The following is a 21,941-nucleotide window of genomic DNA, read 5'->3' on the forward strand; positions in this document are numbered from 1 at the left end:
TCGAGTAGGAAAGGGATGGGGAAGAATATGAAGTTCGGGAGTTTTCGTAAAGTTGAAATAGACACAGGAATCATATATATATATATATATATATATATATATATATATATATATATATATATATATATATATATATATATATATCAATAACGACCAAATGCTCAACACACTGCACAGTTTATATTATAATACTTATGTGATAATATAAATACTTTATTAACTCTATTTATGATATATGTACCCAAATTATGTTTTCTGATTGAAAAAATACATTCCAAAGTATAGAACAGTATTTTGTATCATCGTTTTAAACTGTTTTTCTTGTAAGGATACATACAAACTGAAATTAAGATGTCTTAAATTAGGACACATCTGAGATAGCTTCGAGAAACATCCTAAGATATGTCTCAGATTGGTCATAAGATTAGTCTTAAGATATGTCTTAGGACATGTCTTAAGACGAATCTTAAGATACTTTCGTGAACATGCCCACTGTAGTGTATGCATCGAAGAGAGAACAATGAAAAGGGGAAGAGAATGACAACGAAATAAGATTTTAATTTATTTTTTTTTGTTTGAAAAAGTACACGAATGAGCAAAAATGAACTGCAAGGAAAAATTCGCTTGATGCGCAAATGAATTTATTCAATGAAAGATAACATTATATTATTATAGAACAAAATATTATCAAGATTGGTATTGGAAATCTATGACCTAAAACTGTGTTTAATTTAGCAATGTCTGATAAATCTTACGTAAGTTTAAATGTGTTCTTGACTTTCAAAAAGATTGAAAATGATCTATGTAATATTCCATAAAACCTCAATATGCATACCCATATAAACATATCTTGTTTTCACCAATTTTACGTAAAATTCAATATTTTGGTGGGTTTTTTTGGGGGGGGGGGGGTATTCTTTATAATTTTATTGTGTCCAATCATATGAAATATTAGCTTTTTTTTAACATTCTGTTTGAAAGTTCATTTTATGTAAAAATATTCGTAATTGATTGCATACATTGTCATGCAGCACAGCATTATTATAAGTGATTCCAATATTCATATCTATTTTAACAAACGTGTATCATGATAAGCGAAATTACCAAAAATGATATTTGTTCTCATATGGCATACGTTCCTAGGAAAGGGGAAGGGTTATTCAAACTCAAGCCCAGTCCCATTAAAAGTGACCATACCATTAACCAAGTTGAAGAAACCATCATGGAATTAATGCCTGAAAAACATTTAAAACGTTTACTAATGATGTTTTGCTGTAGTACCCGTAATCATTTTTTCTATATATCCCCATAAAAAGAATAACCCGATTTAAAATATGTTTGGTATCAATGTAAATTATATAAAATGAATGACACAGCCAAAAGCTTTGTTCAGCGTCCTTCTATACATTTGGTCCTTTGATTTTCTAAATGTATTTCGAAAACAAAGTAGATTTTTTAAACAAAGAAGTACGTGTCGTACAATTACAGGATGAAGTCCTCGTCCAAAAGTGTGGGTATTTTCCTTTAATATATCGAACACAGTGATGTCAGTTATCACATATATTTATGTGGTATTTGTGAACATTTTGTAACTTCGCCTTCTTTTTTTCTTTCATTGGTCTACTAATAATAAAGAATGGTCCCAGTTTACAAATGATTACGCAAATCCTTAAAAATAACCATCCTCCCGCAATTTACAAATATATTGGTGGGCATATTTTCGTATAATGTTCGAAAATGAAATTATAAAATAGATGCCAAATATATAAAACTGTCGAAATTTGGCAATATTTTTCTTCGACAAGCATTAAAGTTTATAATATTTGTGACATCACAGACTAACAGTCATAAATGCGCAATTGGAGACAATGCATGCTTTGAAATTAACAACCATGGTTTTACACAGAGAATTAGTGTCCCAGCCGTGTACATACTACAGCATTGAATGATTAATTTTTGACCTCATCGAATTGTTAATTAATTGACGTATTGTGAATTTCCTATTGCAAAGACAGTGTGAACAATTTTGAGCACCACAACCGATTTAAAGATCGATGTAGGATTATCTTGATAAGAACAATAGTTATTTTAAAGGTCTTCTAAATCACTGCAATTTTCAATATAAGATATGGCTTTGAAAACATTATGTTATGAAAGGGACTCATTGTTTAACCTAGTAATATTTAGCTGAAAACTGAAAAATTTTCTTGAAACAATATCTATTTTACTACGTTGTCTGGACTTTTTGTATGTGCCTCAATGTAGCTAATTTTGACGGGTTATTGTTGTTGCGATGAATTAGTAGGCCTTTTGTTTTTAAATGGTATAGCTATATTCAGTAATGATTGAATTTATTTCACAATTAAACTGATTCACGTGCTATTCAGATTGAAATAGAACCATACTACAACATTTCAGTCCAGAATGGGGATGTGGACATTGTGATACTATTTTTTATGATCTTTTCCGTTATTATGCAGAAATACGTGGGATTTTTAAGGGAAAAAATAAATGTATTGTTTCAGATGATAAAGAGTAATGCAGATGTTACATTCAGTTTAAGACAGACAATCCTGTTGAATGTATGGTATTATTTACCATATCATCATATCTTGAAATCTGTGATGCCATCACAGAAAATAATACTTATTCAGCTGACTCATCTTAAAGATTGTGATGGGAATTGGAGAGGGTTGCTGAACCTATTGTGTCTTGTTAGCTCACAGATATGAAGTGTAAGAAGTTACTAAGAACTTATACTATGCTCTCAGCATCGACTTTCAGTTAAAGATAAGGTCCTTACCAAAGATATTACTTGTCATATTCTTAAATGATCGTGTATTTCAGGCTTTTAAGGGCTAATGGCTCTAAGGAAAACAAATTATGAAGTGAAATTATGAAATTACCAACGTCAACCTCTTTGCTCAATCTGACAAATTCTTCACAGATGAAAACATCTGTATTTTCAAACTCCTACACAGTTATTGACATACATTCGGACGGACAGCTCATATTTAAATATGCCGGTTCTGTCTTTTCTGATAATTATGATTTTATCAAGAAGGTTCAGCCACGGACTGCCAGTGCAGAATCTGGATAGCTGACTATAGAGGTGAATTCATACAAAGGACAGTTCCTTGCTCTCATCAAGTAGAAGTCAAGTGGCCCAAAAGGCATAAGCGTGAATGTTTACAATTTCGTTTTTGTAGCCGACTACAAATATAAATTGTCAAACTCCAATAGAATTATTAGGAGAGCACTATGACACTTTCTTTTCTAAACCATACGAATGTTATAAATTACATACAGGGTGGATACAATGACCACAAAAAAGGTGACTTAATAAAAAACTCATTTTATTTTCTTAAAATGCACAGTATAATGCACAATTATAGCTTTTGAAACAAATGGATAAAATGTTGAATATCATCGTTGTTCTTCTTTGCACATATATGTATCTTTGTTTAGCTTTCTTTTGGGCAATAACTACATGATAAAATGACCATGATCATGCTACATGTATCTACATCTTTTTTGTATTAAAACAGATACGATATTCTTCTCAAACTTTGTTATCCAGGGGTGTGGTCGCTAATTATGACGTCATCTCACACGATACTGAACCCGCCATCCATGGGCGTGGTCAATCCTGTCATGTTGTCAGCAGCTGATGAACACAAAAAGACTACATAGTCCCCGATCTGTGAAAAAAAATCATTTTCTCTATCTCTCTCTCTAAAAAAAGAATAGGCAATTTTACCTTACATAATATTCAATTAACACAAAAATCACGTACACGCACGTGAAAAAAATACAAGAGGCAAAACTGAGTGGTAGCTTTACGGAAAAAAAAAGTCAAGAATATGCGATTCACTTTCGTTGTTCCCGGCGTCTTTTAGAATGAAGATATCATTTCAACACAAATGTGCATGCCGTTTTGACACTTGTTACACATATTTCATGAACAAGGTTTTGACATGTAATACACGCATTATAACAGTGGCTAAAAGTGCAACACATCTTACACATATTACAAATATGGTTATAGTTTTGAAATATATTACATGAATATGATTTCGAGACGTCTTAAACGCATTACAAATATGGATAGGGTTTTGCACAGGCTACACCTACATGTATTACAAATAAGGTTTTAACACGTTTTACACGCATTGCATAAATACGTTTAGAAAGGTTTTAGATATTCAACAAATGTGTATAATGCTATAACATAGATAAGCAGGAAAAGTTTCAATAATGAAATCTGTTAACTGTTTACTATAGCTTTCGAATTAAAGTTGAAATTTTAAAAGTTAAAGAGTGCATCTAGATTAGAAGAATACGTATTTTACAGCAAGGCCATGATATGAATTGTGTTTATATTCTAAAATGGCCGAGTAAGAAATAGAGAGGAATCATTCTTAATAACGGATTTAAACATACTCATATATTAGAATGTCTTAGAGGCACTGACCTGTTTTGGTGTGGTCAACGTTTTTGTCGGAACAGAATTTCGAATACCTTCCTAAAAGGTAAAAGTGAGTTATGTTTATGACATACATGTACAAAAAAAAGAAATTTTATGGCCGACTCGATATACTACATGATATATGAAATAAATACCATGCTAAATGCACATTATATGATTTTATTATATATGCTATAAGTGTTCCAGTGAGATGCATGTGGGTGATATTTCTACATTGAGTTCTATAAATAGACACAAATAGCTTTAGTGATTAAATTCAATGTAAAATTTTTACCAAACTTTCCTCACGAGACTGTCCAGTTTCTTTCTTCAACGAATCCAAAAAGGGATGAATAACTTAAAATATAAATGATAAATTGTACATGTAACACGGGCTAAGCATTTTAAATTCCGTCAAAAGAAAAGTGTGTAACAGGTAACTGAACAGTGATTGAATGACAGAGTTCTGTAATTCAGTCATCTTTCCATACATTTAAGTTAACATTCAGTTGATTGTGGGGCACAGGTAAATCCATCGTCTCAAGCAAAGTGTCCGTAAAGCTTTCGTTTACAAGGAAGATCGTCTGTATCTGTCGCGGGTTGCGACGATGGAGTTCATTCTGTCTTAGTGAGGAAATAATGTCTGACAAATGTATCTGTCGCGGGTTGCGACGATGGAGTTCACTCTGTCTTAGTGTGGAAATAATGTCTGACAAAACTCGATTCAACCATTGAAAATGTGACAGGATTGAAACCTTTTAACAAATAGTTGTCAACAGGCAATATTGTTTTTTAGATAGTAAACATTAAAATCTATAAATATATCTTTCAAAGTATAAGGAATAAGGTGATATCATATATCATATGGGAATTTGGGTTGTTTTGCGCTTAACGGAAATTCCCGAGAAGTTTTAACTTACAAGGAGTATCAACAACATAGGGACAGATGGCGTTGCAAGTCACCCCGTGCGGGGCCATTTCCGCTGCTATGGCCTAAATTGGAAAAAAAAACAATCTCAGCTTGCATTGACAAATTAATTTTGAATCCATATTCATACATTTATTTATATTTTTATACATGTCCGTAACATTTCAGTAATTCTATATATGTCTTTGGAAATTAATGAAGTTTTTGAAAGAATCCATTCGTCAATGAGACATAAAACGCGTGAATCAATGCTGGTCCAGGACCAGATTTAACTTGTGCATACAAAACAAAAATCTACAAGACCTTGTAAAGCTAATGGTGAAAGTTTGACATACCTTAGTGAGGCCAACAAGTCCTGTCTTAGAAGTGCAGTACCCGATTAAACATGGCCAGGTGAGTAGTCCGTTCGTCGATGACATGTTTATAATTCGGCCCCATCCTACACAGCGAATCAAAACGAAGCAAAAATTCCTCTATTATGACAACATGTAACAAATCATCATTTGTTAGTTCCATCTCGTATCTGTCTATCTCTCTCCTCTCTTTCTTTCTTTGTGTCTGACTTGTCTCTGTCCGTCTGTCTGTATGTCAGTTGTCTGTTTGCATACCAGTGTGTCCGTCTGTCTGTTTGTCTGTATGTATGATATCTATATTTCTTTTGTCTGTCGCTTTATCTCTCTATGTCTGTCTGTCTGTCTGCCTATCTGTCTGCTTATCTGTCTCTCTTTCTGGTTTTTAAAGTTTCATTTACATCTTAGCGTACAGGTCTTAAGCTATTATATACCTTTCTCTTTCATGGATTTGACGAAGTGTTTGGACAGGAGAAATGGAGCCGTCAGATTTACCGCCATTTCATTATCCCAGGTCTCCACAGTTTTCTCTTCCATTGTACGGCGCTCAGTCAAGGCTGAAAAATACGGATGAAGACCTGAGTACTCTTTATGCACGCACGCGCATTCGTATTTTGAAACATTCTCTCAATGTATTTCTCTAATCGGGCATCATTGTGAAGACTCTCAGTGAATAAATTTGTGTGGTAAATTTTTACCATCGGAAAATTTAAAGTTCATTTTTAGTCGGCGTTTTGGCACGCGTGTGTGCATGAGGAAGACTATAGGTTTGATTAAAACTATCGACATAGAACTTTATGGTTTTTTGTTCCAAATTAGATATAAAAATATACGAGAGCCTCGTGATTTGTTAATGTATACCATACCTTATACATACCATTGTTATCATTTCATTTCTGGGTATTTACTTTTTTAAGGAATGTATTGCATCTGTTATCACAAAATTAAATAAATGTCAAGTATCGTACAAATTGTTCCTTATCTATGTAAAAACCAATACTGCTGCTGTTCTCTCACTCAGTATCAACTCACCTGCATTGTTTACCAATATGTCGATTCCGGATGGGACTTTGGACGCTATAGTACTAAACAAGTGGTCAATGCTCGCCCTATTTAGTAGATCACACTCAAAGAAGAGAGCATCCTTGCCAGATCTGAATTTAAATGTATAAACATTTTAGTATAATTCTAAAAGTAATACTAATCAACAATGTACCATTTTATTTAATCTGCGACAGGACATAATTGTGCGGGTTTTACGTGTATGTCAACAAAATATTTGAACACGTTGGGGCTGTTATGTAATGACAAATGGATCAAGGAAAAACATCCACAAAAACTGAACCATCGCGAATTACATGACTCGGCATACATATACACTAAACACTGGCTTACATCTTTTTGATTTTCTCCATGTTTTGTTTGACACTGTCTGATAGACTCCGGTCGGTGCCCACTACACCAAACCCAGCCTCCGCGAGTGACACAGCAATGGCAGACCCAATACACCCGCCAAACCCGGTAACTAAAGCTGTTCTACCTTTCTGGGACATGGTCGCCTAAAAGAATCTAGGGTTTGCATCAGATCAAAAATAACAGATAAAAAAAATCTAAAAATCGAATAATTTGTTACATGAAAGAGGGGTGGGGTGGGGTTAAGGGTTGGGGTGTAAAAAACACATAAGCTATAGTGTCATTAGACATTGGTTATTGCAAAAAGGTGCACACTATGTATAAAGTTTTATGTTATCAACCATAACAATGCTTCTATAATTGTATCAATGAATATAGTGTAGGTCATTTATACAATAACAGATAAAAAGAACTTGATAATCCGACCAGCTAAACCTTCAGCGCATCTAGTTAAGCGCTATCAATATGCACACATGCCCGAAAGTAGACTTGCACTTATACATCGCCTGAATTCATGAACGGTATGCTGACATTCTTTGCATAAACAAACAGAAGAATATGCAAGTACAGTGCATCAAGATATCCCTGACATTGAACCATACTGTTGAAGAGAACCGTTTATAGTCTTATTGTATAAATTATAACGGAAGGAAAGTTAAACTTATATTTCATTTATATTAATAAAGTAGTTTGAATTATCACATGTAGTTATGCTGTTTTGAAAATAAACTACATGATTAAGCTTTTAATTAATGCACGTTTGAAGTTAGAGAAATCGTATTCACTGGAGGCTGACATGATGAGGAACTCTTTCGTATTAAAAACAAAAACAATTAATCATTTTGACGTCACACCATCTATTCCGTTTTGGTTTACGTATACAGGTACAATGTACACAGTACTCAAGTAATGGACTAAACAAAAGTGTTAATGTTTAGGTTTAAATAAATGACAGCTGCTAACCTTTTCAACGATTTTTCAAAGATTTCAACGAACATGCTCCTTTTGAGGTTGGTTTGTAATTTAGTGAAAAGTCAAAGGTAAAAGAACGATCTCAAATCGATATCGTTTCAAATTCTCCAGAACTTGTTATTTAAAGCGAATATCATGATTTGCTAATACTGATGCTATGTTGATAAAACAAACGGGATAAATGGTGTGACGTCATAGATTAGAGTTCAATGGCAGCTCGGTATAATTTTGTTTATTTTTTCCCCGATTGACAACAACAATGTGGTAATTATAACAAGCATTTTTCTTTATTTATAGGATATATATTACAAATGTATTTCAATCTAATTAAAATCAGAACTTCCATCTGTTCCCTCGTTTTTGATACGTTTCGTTAAACGTGTACTCATTGAAAACCGGGAAGCGGAGGGAAGTTTAAATTTTGATTAGTCTGTTATTATTCATATTCAATTTTAGATAAATGTATTATTACGATAGATTAAAAGAACTGTTTGACTTTAATCCTATAAATGTTTGTTTATTCAGCTATTTGTCGATATAACTCTAACAAGCATCATAATTTTTTTTCTATGCATGTACTTCTATTGAAGTCATGAAATATTTCTTACCCATTTAAAATTGCTGTGAAAAATTGCTCCGACTTTATTCTGATATATCTTTAGTTTCCTTTATCGTTGTCTTGATTTCCGGCTAGTTGTAATTTTTACAAACATTTTTCTGTATTCATAATTCTAATGATCATTCTTTATTGCGTAAGTACTAGTTCTGTTGCCGAATAAATTACCCTGGTGAATAGACGATTTAAAAATGCATGCACTTAATGTTAAGATAAACAATGAATTTCAGTTTAGAAATCTTCAAATCGATTGTTATAAAGTTTTTCGACACGGGTTTTATTGATTCTACGATTTTCTGTACTTGTAAGAATACACAGAGCACACTTATATGCAACCCGTCATTTCTTCTCTTACCTGAAATAGCATCGCGTGTATAGTCAAATTATGACTATTAGTTTTTGTTATTCTGTTAAACTATGCATTTATATGTAACATATGTATTACAATAAGTACATCACTGGATACACACATTAAGTTAAAAGCTTTTGATGACGATATTTATCATTTTGTTGGACAAGTGTCCGCTCTTTAATGTGTGCATTCGATTTAGCTCACGTTTTACAAATGCTGGCTCACGTGTTTATATTTTATTTACCTTTTTTGCTCACATTCTTTTGGTAAACAAGACACGGTAAATGCCCGGTAATCAACAAATTAATGTTAAAACTGATGAATATATTAATGATTTATCTATTAACAAAAAATACGATACCGAGGGAAAGAGACTCTAATCGCCAGTACATGAGTTGTAACATGTCAGCTGTGCTATTTCAAAAACCGCAGATAGAAATGCAGAGAATGCAGATATACAATGCATATTAAGTGGCAGGTTACACGTAAATAGCAAACAACATTTTAAGCTGCAAATGTCCATCTGTAGAACTCTAGAGTGTGTATATCCAGTTTTATAGGTCATACGATAAGAATAACGCACACATTCATACTTAAACACACACCACCAACACATATTCCGATTTACAAGTTTACATGTCTAGATTTACCTTCTATAAATAACTCGTGACCCAGTTTAAACAAACAAACCTTGGTGTTGTGTACAAGGGTTTGACCAAAGGTAAAGTCACACTATGCACCGCGCTTCTCATTAGTGCTGTATTGTATAAAATTAATAATTCAACTTGCTCTTTTAAAATTTTTATTTGATTTAATTTCGTTGAATACTTAATGAAAATGAACGAAAAATATGTAGCGTACATATTATAACACTTTGACGTGAAATTATACAGATATAAAGGCAATATATGTAGTTTTTACCTGTGATTCTGTTTCACCTGCAAACTCCAAAATTTGGTTTAACTCATCGGGATACTTCTTTTCAGAGTTTCTTGTACAAGCAGTCTAATTAAAACCATTCCCTTTCTCCTTTCACTCGTCAGGGTCTGACAGGTATCAACCCTTCCCTGAATAGCCAGAAGTAAAGGTCGTGTCCTGCTGACCTCATTGTTAACGGTCAGACCCTGTCCACTGTAATAATCAAAGTACTGATAGTACTGAAAGGCGCTAACCTAGCTTGGTTATGAAGGAAATTTACTTAGTCAGAAAGAATCGTTTATTTTTATATATATATCAGCTTTTGTTTATTTCATCACTGCTTGGCAGCCCCTGCAATGATGTTCCTAAGCCCTGCACTCTGGATTCACAATAGCTCGAACTTTATATTCACAATAGTCCAAGCAACTATGTGCGTAAACCCCTGAAACTGGTTCCCAGTTTGAATAGTGTATATTTCTGCTCATAGGGGGCGGTTATTTGATGCACTGGAGGTAGAAGTCTAACGACAATAAAGCGCTTTGCTATTGTGATAGTGTGTTTTATTAGTTTAATTTAATTTGTCATATTATACAACACAAAATTATTAATTCGGCAATTTAATATCGGCGTATATTATTTGCGTGTATCCGTTGCATACATCGTGTTACCGGTAATTTTCTGCGCCTCTTGATTTTCCATAATAAATAAAAGATTACAATACTTTTGGTTTTTATTTTATTTGTACATATAAGCCCTGAGGCTAGTTATTGAAATCCTTGATTTCCATTGGTTGAGGGAGATTCCCGCCAAGTTCTTTGTACTGGTCAGTCAGAGCGAGAAATATTTTCAGCCAGTTGTGAGGTCAATTTTGGTTCCTGGGTTATTTGACTATATATATATACATTAATTAATTACGAAAGACTCCAGGACATCGATTGGCTATTGGCCATTCAGTATTTTCGCCCATTAATCGGGCCATGCACCTTATTGGAACCCTGGTCCATAATCAGGGTTCATAATGAAATTATAATAAATCCATCGAATCTGAGACGTGGAGTTTTCATTTATATAAAGAAAACGCTACTACACTATGCTTAGCGCTTTAGAAATGGGGTTGGTTTAAATCAGACTATTTTACAAGGTATTCTGTACGTTTTTACAACGCTAAACTATTTCTCAGCCATCTGTGAGCTGGAAAAAAAAGACAATATGTCAATAAGAACATAACGAAAACTAGCAATATGGTGGTTCAAAACTGGTTTTTCATTTAACAAAAGTCAACTAGTTAAGATGGTTCCAGTATCGCATACTTAATCGATTATTAGCTACCAATTCCCTCCTATCAAAAATGAAAACTATTAATGCAGAACTATCCTCATTTTGTAATGCTCATGTTGAAACTCTGACACACTCATTCTGAGAATGTTTTTATGTTGATGAATTATGGAATAAACTCGTAGAATGGATAAAGAGTTTCTTAAATGTTGATAAAGACATCACGATAATTAATGTTATTATCGATAGCTGCATATTTCATAATATTTTTACCTTGTTTTAATGATCACTAATAGATATATATACAAAAAGTGATCATGTTGTAATCAAATATCATATTTTATCACAGTGCCAAAAATAATGTTTTGTATTACAAAAAAGTTGAACAATATATATGTATGACAAGAATGGTAATAGCTCTTACCAAAATATGGGGGGTTTTTGCTCAGATTGAATAGTCTATGACATTATATATACTTTCTACATGTACCTCAGATTCACTACATTGTTCCATTGTTACTTTCATTTTTATAACATTTTATTTTGAAGAACATTCTATACATATATTGTATGAATGTATTATAGTTTGGATGTTTATATGTTTACTTGTTTAAAAATGTCTCTTTAATATGTAATAGGAAAACAATTTATAAAATTAGTGTAAACCAATAGGGTTTGAGACAATTATTTTAATCTAATAATAATAAACATGTTGATCATTTTTTATAATATATATACGATATAATATATTGACCTTTTACAATGTACTTACTATTAAGTACATTGACCTAGAATCTGATCGGGATGTGAAAGTGTAAGACTTTTCCGAGACATTTCTGAAGTAGTAAACAACCTGTTAATCGGATTTAGGACAGTGTAAACAAAACCAGGATGTACATCTATTTAGGGAAGCCACTATACGATCCTCCATACAATCTGGACCTGTACCAAATAAACTTCTGGAAAGGACGTTTTATTTCTCTTATTGGCTTACATCTACTTAGTCAGTTTGGTGCCGTGATTGACCAGGATTGGCGAAGTACATTTAGACAGACCTTGTAGAAACAAAAAGGTGAGATACTGTTTTTCTGTTCTACCTAGTTTATTTTAGCTGACCACTTTACTTGAAATTCTAATTTTTTTTTTAAGAATTGAATTTTAAAGTCAAATTTAAATGGCGAAAGTACCATCTTTTGGGGATGAGTTATCAAAAGCAATAGATGATTTAACAAATCAAATATCAGAAACTGAAATTTTGGATGATCAATGTAATGGTGGAATGATTTCAAATTGCTTTCCGTCTACAAGTGGAAAAGGAAGTGTAAGGAATGATGAGGAAGATACAAATATTAAAGAATGGATGAATTCTATTTTAAATCAGGTTAAATCAGTAACTGCTGCAATTGCTATTCCTATTTATCAAATTATTACAATCTTTGAGGGGGATCCAGAAAAATTTAAACAATGGATAAAAGACAGAAAAATATGCAAAAATGTCTGATATGAATAATGAAGATATTCCAAAAATAGCATATGTAACTTGTAAAGGGTCTGTGGGAGATTTTATTAAAAAATATTTGACAGAAATAGAAGCTTCGGGTGAATTACCTAGCTGGAATGATTTAAAACAGTTTTTAAAAAATAGATTTGCTAAAATAACAGATTCACAGCATGCATTGGCAATCCTGAGAAAGATGAGACAAAATTCCAATGAGAGTGTACAAATATTTGCCGAAAGAATTTTACAAGTTGCGGAAGATGCATACACGTCTAAAAATTTGGAACACGAAATTATTCAAAAACAGTTGGTTGACATTTTCACTGATGGGTTATTATTTGATTTTTTGAGAATGAAAGTTTTGAGAGAAAATCCAAAAACATTAGAAATTGAGGTACAAGTGGCACTGAGGGAGCAAAATTTGCGCAAACGTTCAGCTTTAAGATCTCAAGATAACGGGGGTGACTTGTCCTTTAATCAAAATTCCACCTGTACAGTAGGAAATAATTTTTTATTAAAATTCCCTGAAATTAAATCAAACATTTTTCGAAGAGAAGAACCAATGGAAACTGATCATTTTCGAAATCAACATGGTCACATGTGTAGAAAAATTGGGCACAGAGCTTTTGTCCTTTTCAAGTTTCAGCAAACAAATCAAATCCTAATCAACAAAGATCCAGGGTACATATAAGAGAAATTTCAAATGATTTAGAACGGGGGAGGTGTCATTTACAGTTTTGGCATTGTGAAAAATACGGTCATGTTCGTAGAAAATGTCCCGAAATGTATAAAGGGAGGAGGCCTTTTTGTTATCAAAATGCATGCAAACCTCAGTACAATTCTTGGCGACATTCTAAACAACAGGAAAACTGAGGGTCTCTCTTCATAATGAAGCCGATGAAGAGAGAATAAATAAATGTGATAAAAAAATTGTATATAAAATTAGTTTTACTGGGAATCCGAGTTCTTGTCATGTTAAATTTGGGAATAATAAATTTAGGGCTTTAATTGCTAGTGGGGCTGAAGTATCACTAATTAGTAGAAAAATGTACAACAGTTTACGTTTTCCACCTAAAATAAATAAAAATCAGTTGTAGGTAGAGCTAATCTTTCCTTTAAAATGAATGTGCTTGCACTGTCTCATAATTTTTATGTAACGGAAGAGCTTAATAGATGTGTCATTTTAGGAAGAGATTGGTTAGGAATGAATGGAGTAAGGATATACTTTGATTTGGGGTGTTTAAGAATTGGAAAAACATATGTTAAATTACAAGAAGATATTCATATTTCATCTTTGGTGAGAATAAATAAAAAACTTGTGATTAAATCACAAACAGCAGTGGTCTGTCATGCAAATTAAGCTCAGGTTTTCAAAGAAAATATGGCGATATTATCGAGATTCAAAACATTGATGTATGCATTAAAGATGAACCAGGGTTATTTATAAAAAATTCAGTAGATAGAGTCAGTTGTTAGAGAGAGAGTTAGTTGTTAATCGCTCTAACAAAGCGTACGCGTTGAAACGAGGATTTGTTACCGGAAAAGCAAAATCTGCGAACAAAAGCGAGATAAATAATATTAATTTATCCAACAATAATTCCAGTTATTCGGAAGATCTTAAAGAGGTTGACGTGCCGGAAGAATATAAATCTTGCGTTCTGGAAATAGTTCAGGCCAATAAAGATCTATTTGCAAAACATGATATTGAGTTGGGGCATACTGAAACTGTTAAATGAAAATTGAAATGGGAAATCATCCTCCTATTAAGAATAGACCGTATTGCACTCCGTTGAATAAAAGACAAACTATTGATAAAGCTATTGATGAAATGTTGGCTGCAAAAATAATCACCAGATCGCAGTCACCATGGTCATTTCCGTTAGTAGTCGTGGGAAAGAAAGATGGAACTCAGAAAATGTGTGTAGACTTCCGGTCATTAAATAAAATTGTTACACCCGCGTCATATCCGTTACCCCTCATTGATGATATTTTAAGTTTATTACATAAATCGAAATATTTTAAAACACTTGATTTAAAGAGTGGGTATTGGCAAGTTCAGTTAGATGAGGAAAGTAAAGAAAAGACGGCCTTTGCGTGTCATAGAATGCCTTTTGGTTTAAGTAATGCGCCAGCAGTATTTTAGGAATTAATGAACATTGTTCTACAGGGATGTGAGAAATTTGCGACCGCGTATCTTGATGATGTTCTTATATTCTCAAAAACTGCCAGAGAACATCAAAGCACATTTTAGAGATATTTCGTCGAATTCGTGAACATGGTCTCAAGATAAAATTAAAGAAATGTAACTTTTTCCAACAGAAAACAAAGTATTTAGGTTTTGTAATAAGTTCAGAATGTGTAAAACCAGATCAGAAGAAGGTACAAACTATTCAAACACTACCAGCACCAGATACAGTAAGAGAGGTTAGAGGTTTTATTGGTATGTGTAGTTATTATCGTCGTTTTATACCAAACTTTTCTAAGATTGCCGAACCCCTGATAGATCTTACACGTAAGTATTCCTGATTTAAATGGACAGAACAATGTCAAATTGCTTTTGATTTTCTTAAAGAAAGTTTAACAGTAGTACCTTTACTCGCATTCCCCGATGTCAACAAACCGTATGTATTGTATACTGATGCTTGTGCCAATTGTATTGGGGCTTGCTTAACACAGAAAACAGATGAGGGAGAGGAGAAACCCATTTATCATCTTTCCCAAAAACTTAGTAAGACACAAGAAAAATGGTCCACAATAGAACGCGAAGCATATGCAATACACTATGCACTACAATAACTTGACCATTATTTGCATAATGCCACTTTTACTATTAAAACTGACCACAGACCCTTAAAATATATATTGGATGCTCCTATGCAAAACAAGAAAATACAACTCTGGGCATTAAGTAATGCTGGATACAATTGTAAGGTTGAGTATATTGAAGGTAGGTATAACTGTTGTGCAGACCTGCTTTCGAGACTTCCATCTAATACCCTGGATAATAAAGAAGGTAAGGATGAAAATGAACCGGATGTTAAAGATAAAACATTTGAAGTCAGTGCAATAAATTTCAACCGTATTGAATCTAAGTTATTTGTTAACTCGGATTTTAAGGTACATGATGATTTGATTAAGCCATTTTTAGATTTATTAGAATATATCGATGTTCAAGAATTACAAAAATCAGATGAACAAATTGTTAAATTAAGAGAAAGAATTGAGAAAGGAAAAGCTACTCGATTTGAAGAACCAAAGTTTTTAGAGATTGAAGGACTCTTCTATTATTTGGCATACGGAGATTCCGAATCTCCAAGACTACGGTAATATGTTCCTCAAGAATTGGAAGAAATTACTTTAAAACACTATCATGACAACTTAGGACATATGGCAGTAGACAAAACTTATGATGCAAAAATCAAAAGTATTATATTCCGAATTTATACAAAAAGTTAATTCATTACATTGAACAATGTGTAATTTGTCAAACTAGAAGTTCCAGAAAAAGTCATCCACCTGTACAAGAAACGGATATTCCCCCTTATCCTTTTGCTAAGATTGCACTTGACCTGTCAGGGCCTAACCTACCACTCTCTCCGGAAATAAATACATTGTGTCATTGATAGATATTTACTCAGGTTGGCCGGAAGCATTTTGTGTAGCTGACAAATCAGCTGATAATATAGTTTACATAATTTTGGATGAGATATTTTCTCGTTATGGATGTCCTTTACAACTTTTGACAGATAATGATACGGAAAATGTTAATAAAAAATGGAAGACACCCTCCGGGAATTAAACATTCATCATATTACTACCTCTTATTACCATCCGCAGGGTAATAGTAAGGTAGAAAGGTTTCACAGAACTCTTCATGATGTTTTGGCTAAAAAGGTACAATTAGTACAAACTTGGGATCTTTATCTAAATTAAACTTTGGCCGCCATCAGGTTTCATGTAAATGAGTCCACTAAATGCTCTCCATTTTTCCTGTTGTACAATAGAGATTTAGTTTTACCTTTAGATACTATATTAAAACCACGAAGAAGGTACATGGGGGAAGATCAGAATCAGGTTGCATTACAACAACAACATAAATCATTTGTTCAAGTTCATAGAAATCTGAAAGAAGCTAAACGTAAGCAGAAAATACAAACTGATAAAGGAAGTAAGGAAGAAATTTTTTATGTTGGTGATCCTGTCTATTTGAAAAATCATCGCAGAACAGGTAAGCTTGATAAACGATGGGTACCATATTACCGCATAATTGAACAAACAGGACCGGTAAGTTTTATAGTTAAAAACCAACTTAATGGTACCACAACTAAAGCACATGCTAGGCACCTTCATCGTGCTAAATTAGACGAATGGGAAATACCACAAAATTTTGGGGGAAGAGTTTTAAGACAAACATAGTATGTAGTTCCACCGGAAAATGTGTCCGAAGAAGAAAATTCGGACGAGGAAGGGGAAACAGCATTACAGAGACTGGTAAGTCAAAAGAGAGTTGAACGCGATAATTCTTCGGATGAAGATGATATTCCGTTGCAAGAACTTAGAAGAAGAATTCGCGCTCGTGCTTTGAACAACAATGGGGATAATGAAAATACACTAGAAAATCAAAATAATAATACAACTTTAACGTTACCTAATATATATAATCGAGATTTACAATCCGGAATGGAATATGATTCCGACTCTTCTATTGATAAAGACCGACAGTCGACTGCTTCTGACTCAGAAGACGAACAAAATAGGTTAGATGTAAATGCTGAAATAAGTGATTCACCAGAACAATTAGAAATAGAACAGGAAATGGAAATTGATTAAGTTAAGAATGTTCATGATAACCACATTTTGAAAATAGGCTTCAATAATAAAGTAAAACCACCTATAACACTAAGAACAGGTATTAATAAATTAAATACGGAATGTATGAAAAGCATGAAACAAAGGTTTAATCCAGAAGTAAAATTAAGAAAGTCTCAGAAACATAAAGTATGTAATGGGGATACAAGTGACAAACTTACTGTTAAACAATTGATTAAGATGATGGGGAAATGTTACAAGTATAAGTATGTTTTTAATTGTAGAACAAATGGTGTAAAGAGTTGGGAGATTCCAAACAACGAAAAATGGAGTTAGGATCAACGATTGACCCAATTAAAGCGATTAGGGAAAACTTCAATAAGGAATTTTAAATAGCTGTTAAATTTTGTAAACAATTTCAAAGAATAAAAGAGGGGGAAAATTATCACCAAGCTTTATTCGGAACACGACTAATATGCGGAAGATTACAAGTGGTCAAGCGTATGACAATAATTGGCCAGATCTACCCACCATAATTAAAGGTTTTTTTTTGAGATTCAACGGATAGTTCAGTAAATATTTCAGGTATATTCTTTCGTTATATACTTAAAAACAATTAGTAATTAAAAAAATATATATATATATGATACTAACTATATATTTTAATTTTTTATATAGATGATAAAAAACTTCGAAGACTACTTGCAATTAATATTCCTGGCTGCTCAATTGCCATCAGTTCCTAGGGATTTAATTTTTATTAATCTACACAAGGGATTTAATCAGGAACTATGCCAGGAAATCAGATATATTAAAGAGTGCAGTAAAGGGCATCAATATCATCTCATGGTAGGACCTAACCCTCGTATTCACGTTTTTCGATTTTTGAGGAAAAGCCCTTTTGTGGAGTGGGTGAAGTTATATAACACTCAACGACAGATCTTCAAGGATTGGGGTTTTTCGGAGAGGGAGGCTCGGGAAATAGCCATTTTTGCACTGGATACATATCCCCTGAAAAATAGACTCAATGATCAATTGAAACAGTGTTTTTTCTATCCTCTTAGTTCATTTAAACATTTTGCTATGACCTCAGAAACCCATAATCAAGATATAACGTCTTTAATTACTTTAGATTATTTTAAGTTTGCGTCATATATGTCAAAGTGTTTAAAAATTAAAATATATAATATATACAATTTAGAGTGGGACGGTCAATGAAATATATCTGATATGAATCAAAGTAATGCAATCAAGAAAATCATACAATTCAAATTTTTAGAAAAATACCACTCTACTCAAAAATCTATTGAAATTAATAAATCTGTTCAACAGAAAAAAAAAATAGAAAACGGGTTTAGCAGAATATTTATCTTCTTTATACTGTTATCTATTGTTTTGTTGGTTGTTTTCTCTGTTAGCTACAAATAATTTTTTAACACAAATATAGATATTATGGTAGACATAATTGTATATTATTCAGATTAAATATTAGTAAAAATATTATTCACGATTAAATTTTTGTTTTGTTTTGTTTTATTCAGAAAATGACCGAAGGTTGGAATAGGCAACAACCAATTCTCAAACTTAGTTCATCAAATCGTTTCGTTAAAAAGAAAGTAAAAGTGTTCCTCCCATAAATAGCTTATCATATCCCTAATCTCATAAATCAGTCAGGGAAAAAGATCTAAAAGTTAGAAAAACACAAAGTACAATTCCAAAACAATTACAGCAAAGTAGGGATAGAGATCCTATTAAACTTCGATTAGGTGCAAAGGCACAGGAAAAAGATCAAGTACAAAAACAATTAAGGGAATTGGTTCTTAACATAAAAGCGTTAAAAGTACAACCAGTGAAGAAGTATCCCATAGTAATTATTCCAAAACCTACTCCAATGACCTGCGATGATGAAGAAATTAATTTAGATGAAATTTGTCAAACAATATCAAACTTGTACATACCTTATTTAATTGAACAAAACATTAATAAGTTTCATAGAATTTTGACAGGACAACGTACCGAACGTGTCCTGGTTAACCAGGAATTTACAATGTTGCGAAATTTTTATGATTATTGCTATAATAAGACAGAAATAGCCAAACAATGGTTATTCATTTTTTAAATTTATATTTTCCAGAATTAAAACATGACGGGTATAAAAAGGTAGAAAAAGAACAATGAAATTTTTTGATACGATTCTACTCTTTTGATAAAGATTTTCAGTAAAATACATTAAACAAATATATTAAGAATTGCTGTATATTATTAACGTATTCTACTTTTTCAGCTAACAATGAGGTGGTGGTTAAGACACATAATTTTCTTAAATGTTATTTCTATAATGAGAAATACCATCATCGTTAATCAGAATGTAGTTTTTGAAAGAATTAAAAATATTGCTACAACTAGGTCTAAATGGATAGTAGCAACGGTTATTACTTTAGATCCCTATGACAAATTGTTTATTCAGTTAAATCAAGGTTTAAATGTAATAGGGAAATCATTGACTAATATTATGAGTCAAGAAGCTAATCATGCAATTAGAAATGGATCATTGTTAGTGCAGTTCGGGAGAATGTTAACCATGCATGATACTATAAGTAGGGATGTGAAACAACTAAACAGTTTGTTCGACAAGAGTTTCAAGAACTTCGCTCTATATCCAATAATGAAAGTTTGGTAAGAGAAAAAAGAGCATTATTACCGATAGTAGGAAAAGCTTTATTTTTATTTTGTACCTTGGATGAAGATGATCTTACCGTCATTAGAAACAATATTCAAACTCCTGCTAATAATCGAATTAAAAAAAACATTTGATAAAACATAGTTAAACTATAACTGAAGCTACTCAACGTTGTACTAAACAAAATCGGGATACTATTAATAAAGTAATTGAATCTTTAAATGCAATATTAAAACATCAACAAACCATTTTCAAAGAAGTAAAAAGTATTCTTAAATACGAAGAAGTTTACGTTGAATTTGACCGTGCGATTAGTGGAATTTCTGAAACAATAGGAAATGCTCGAGATCATCTACAATTTATTCGTTTACAATTGAATATGTTGTCTCTAGGACATTTGTCACCGTCGGTTATAGCACCAGTAGATTTACGTCAATTATTAATGAATATTCAAAAACATTTTCCTACTGAGTTTCGTTTACCTTTAAGTCCTGAGGAACAATTGTGGTCTTTTTATAAAGTTTTACCTTGTACAACCTTGTTGGAATACGATCGTCTTGTCATTATATTGTCAATTCCGTTATTAGATAGGGGAAAAACGTTTGAATTATATAAAATGCATACTCTTCCCATACCAAACCAAAATAATAATCAAACTAATTTATTGGCCAAATATGAGATGAGAGGTAACGCAATTGCAGTAGATATTCGCACCACTTTTGCTATGTTAAATAATAACAGAGAGTATTTACCCAACTTCGCTGTTTATGGGAAATAAAGTAGTAAACCGGCGAATCCTTAGAAAATAACGAATGCACGATTTTGCACCATACCCAGTTTGTAAAAGATGTTATAACCTTAGACTCTGGAACAATACTTAAATTGGCATTACGCAAGAATAGAAAGGGTTTTCGTATATTCTGAATTCAACATCCTTATAAGAGTCTATTTTCAAAATCATTCCCAAGTGTCCTGCAATCGGTTTCCGCCTTTGTTATGCTGCAGCATAGAAAGTAGACTGCTACTGTTTCGGTTGATAGAGATAATTAGATACCACAATAAACAGATGCTGCCTTTAGATTTAACGGCGGTTCACTGAGTTGCATATGTGGTATTATTAATCATATAATCATTGTTCATATCTTGAAATCTGATATATGTGCTGTCATCATAGTATAATTGTACTTTTTGGGAGTTGATTTTAATCAACTCTCCTATGCACTTACTCAGACAAACCGAAAGTTAAACAGTGTTTGGACCTCAGCACAAATCAATGCCGCTGACAAGACTTAGTTCTTGAAAATAATTGATGAATTCAATGTAATGTATGCTAAAGCATTGTTTTTCAAGGAAACCTTTTTATAAATACCTTGAAAATAGTCAGATTTTAAATGGTACGAACAATTTAAAGATTTTTTGTATTCGTATGTATTCCTACGCCAGAGTTCAATATAGTCTCGTTCAACTCGACGCTCGGCTGTCTCCGTAAATCCTTGTCGGAGATTTACGGTGTCAGCCGAACGTTTGGTTAAACGAGACTAGAGTTCAATATTGCTTGGATCCATACAATTTTCGAGAAAAGTTTTTATCACGGATACATAGTTTGATTGAATTAATTTTATCTTTAAATATGATTTAATATTATTCATGTGGGTTTTTTTC

The 21,941-nt window shown here is 32.6% G+C and overlaps 1 protein-coding gene across 4 annotated transcripts in view; it reads right to left on the reverse strand.

Moving 5' to 3' along the window:
• The window catches only part of LOC105345591 (D-beta-hydroxybutyrate dehydrogenase), a 53,756-nt gene that overhangs the window by 21,004 nt on the left and 10,811 nt on the right, over positions 1-21,941 (reverse strand). The window contains exons 1-9 of one of the 4 annotated variants that reach the window (XM_066084185.1): positions 10,021-10,177; positions 7,142-7,305; positions 6,779-6,900; positions 6,181-6,303; positions 5,732-5,835; positions 5,389-5,461; positions 4,764-4,825; positions 4,475-4,525; positions 3,537-3,701 (exon numbers count right to left, since the gene is read on the reverse strand). The exons of 1 other annotated variant lie outside the window; for it this stretch is intronic. In XM_066084185.1, coding sequence (XP_065940257.1) covers positions 3,609-3,701; positions 4,475-4,525; positions 4,764-4,825; positions 5,389-5,461; positions 5,732-5,835; positions 6,181-6,303; positions 6,779-6,900; positions 7,142-7,299 — 786 coding nt within the window. In that variant the 5' untranslated portion in view covers positions 7,300-7,305; positions 10,021-10,177 and the 3' untranslated portion in view covers positions 3,537-3,608. Of the gene's footprint in view, positions 1-3,536; positions 3,702-4,474; positions 4,526-4,763; positions 4,826-5,388; positions 5,462-5,731; positions 5,836-6,180; positions 6,304-6,778; positions 6,901-7,141; positions 7,316-10,020; positions 10,178-21,941 lie in introns of those variants that run through there. 2 more of the 4 variants (XM_066084178.1, XM_066084188.1) reach the window with 2 other exon arrangements.

Source organism: Magallana gigas, chromosome 1 (assembly GCF_963853765.1).
Source record: "Magallana gigas chromosome 1, xbMagGiga1.1, whole genome shotgun sequence".
NCBI classification, from domain to species: domain Eukaryota; kingdom Metazoa; phylum Mollusca; class Bivalvia; order Ostreida; family Ostreidae; genus Magallana; species Magallana gigas.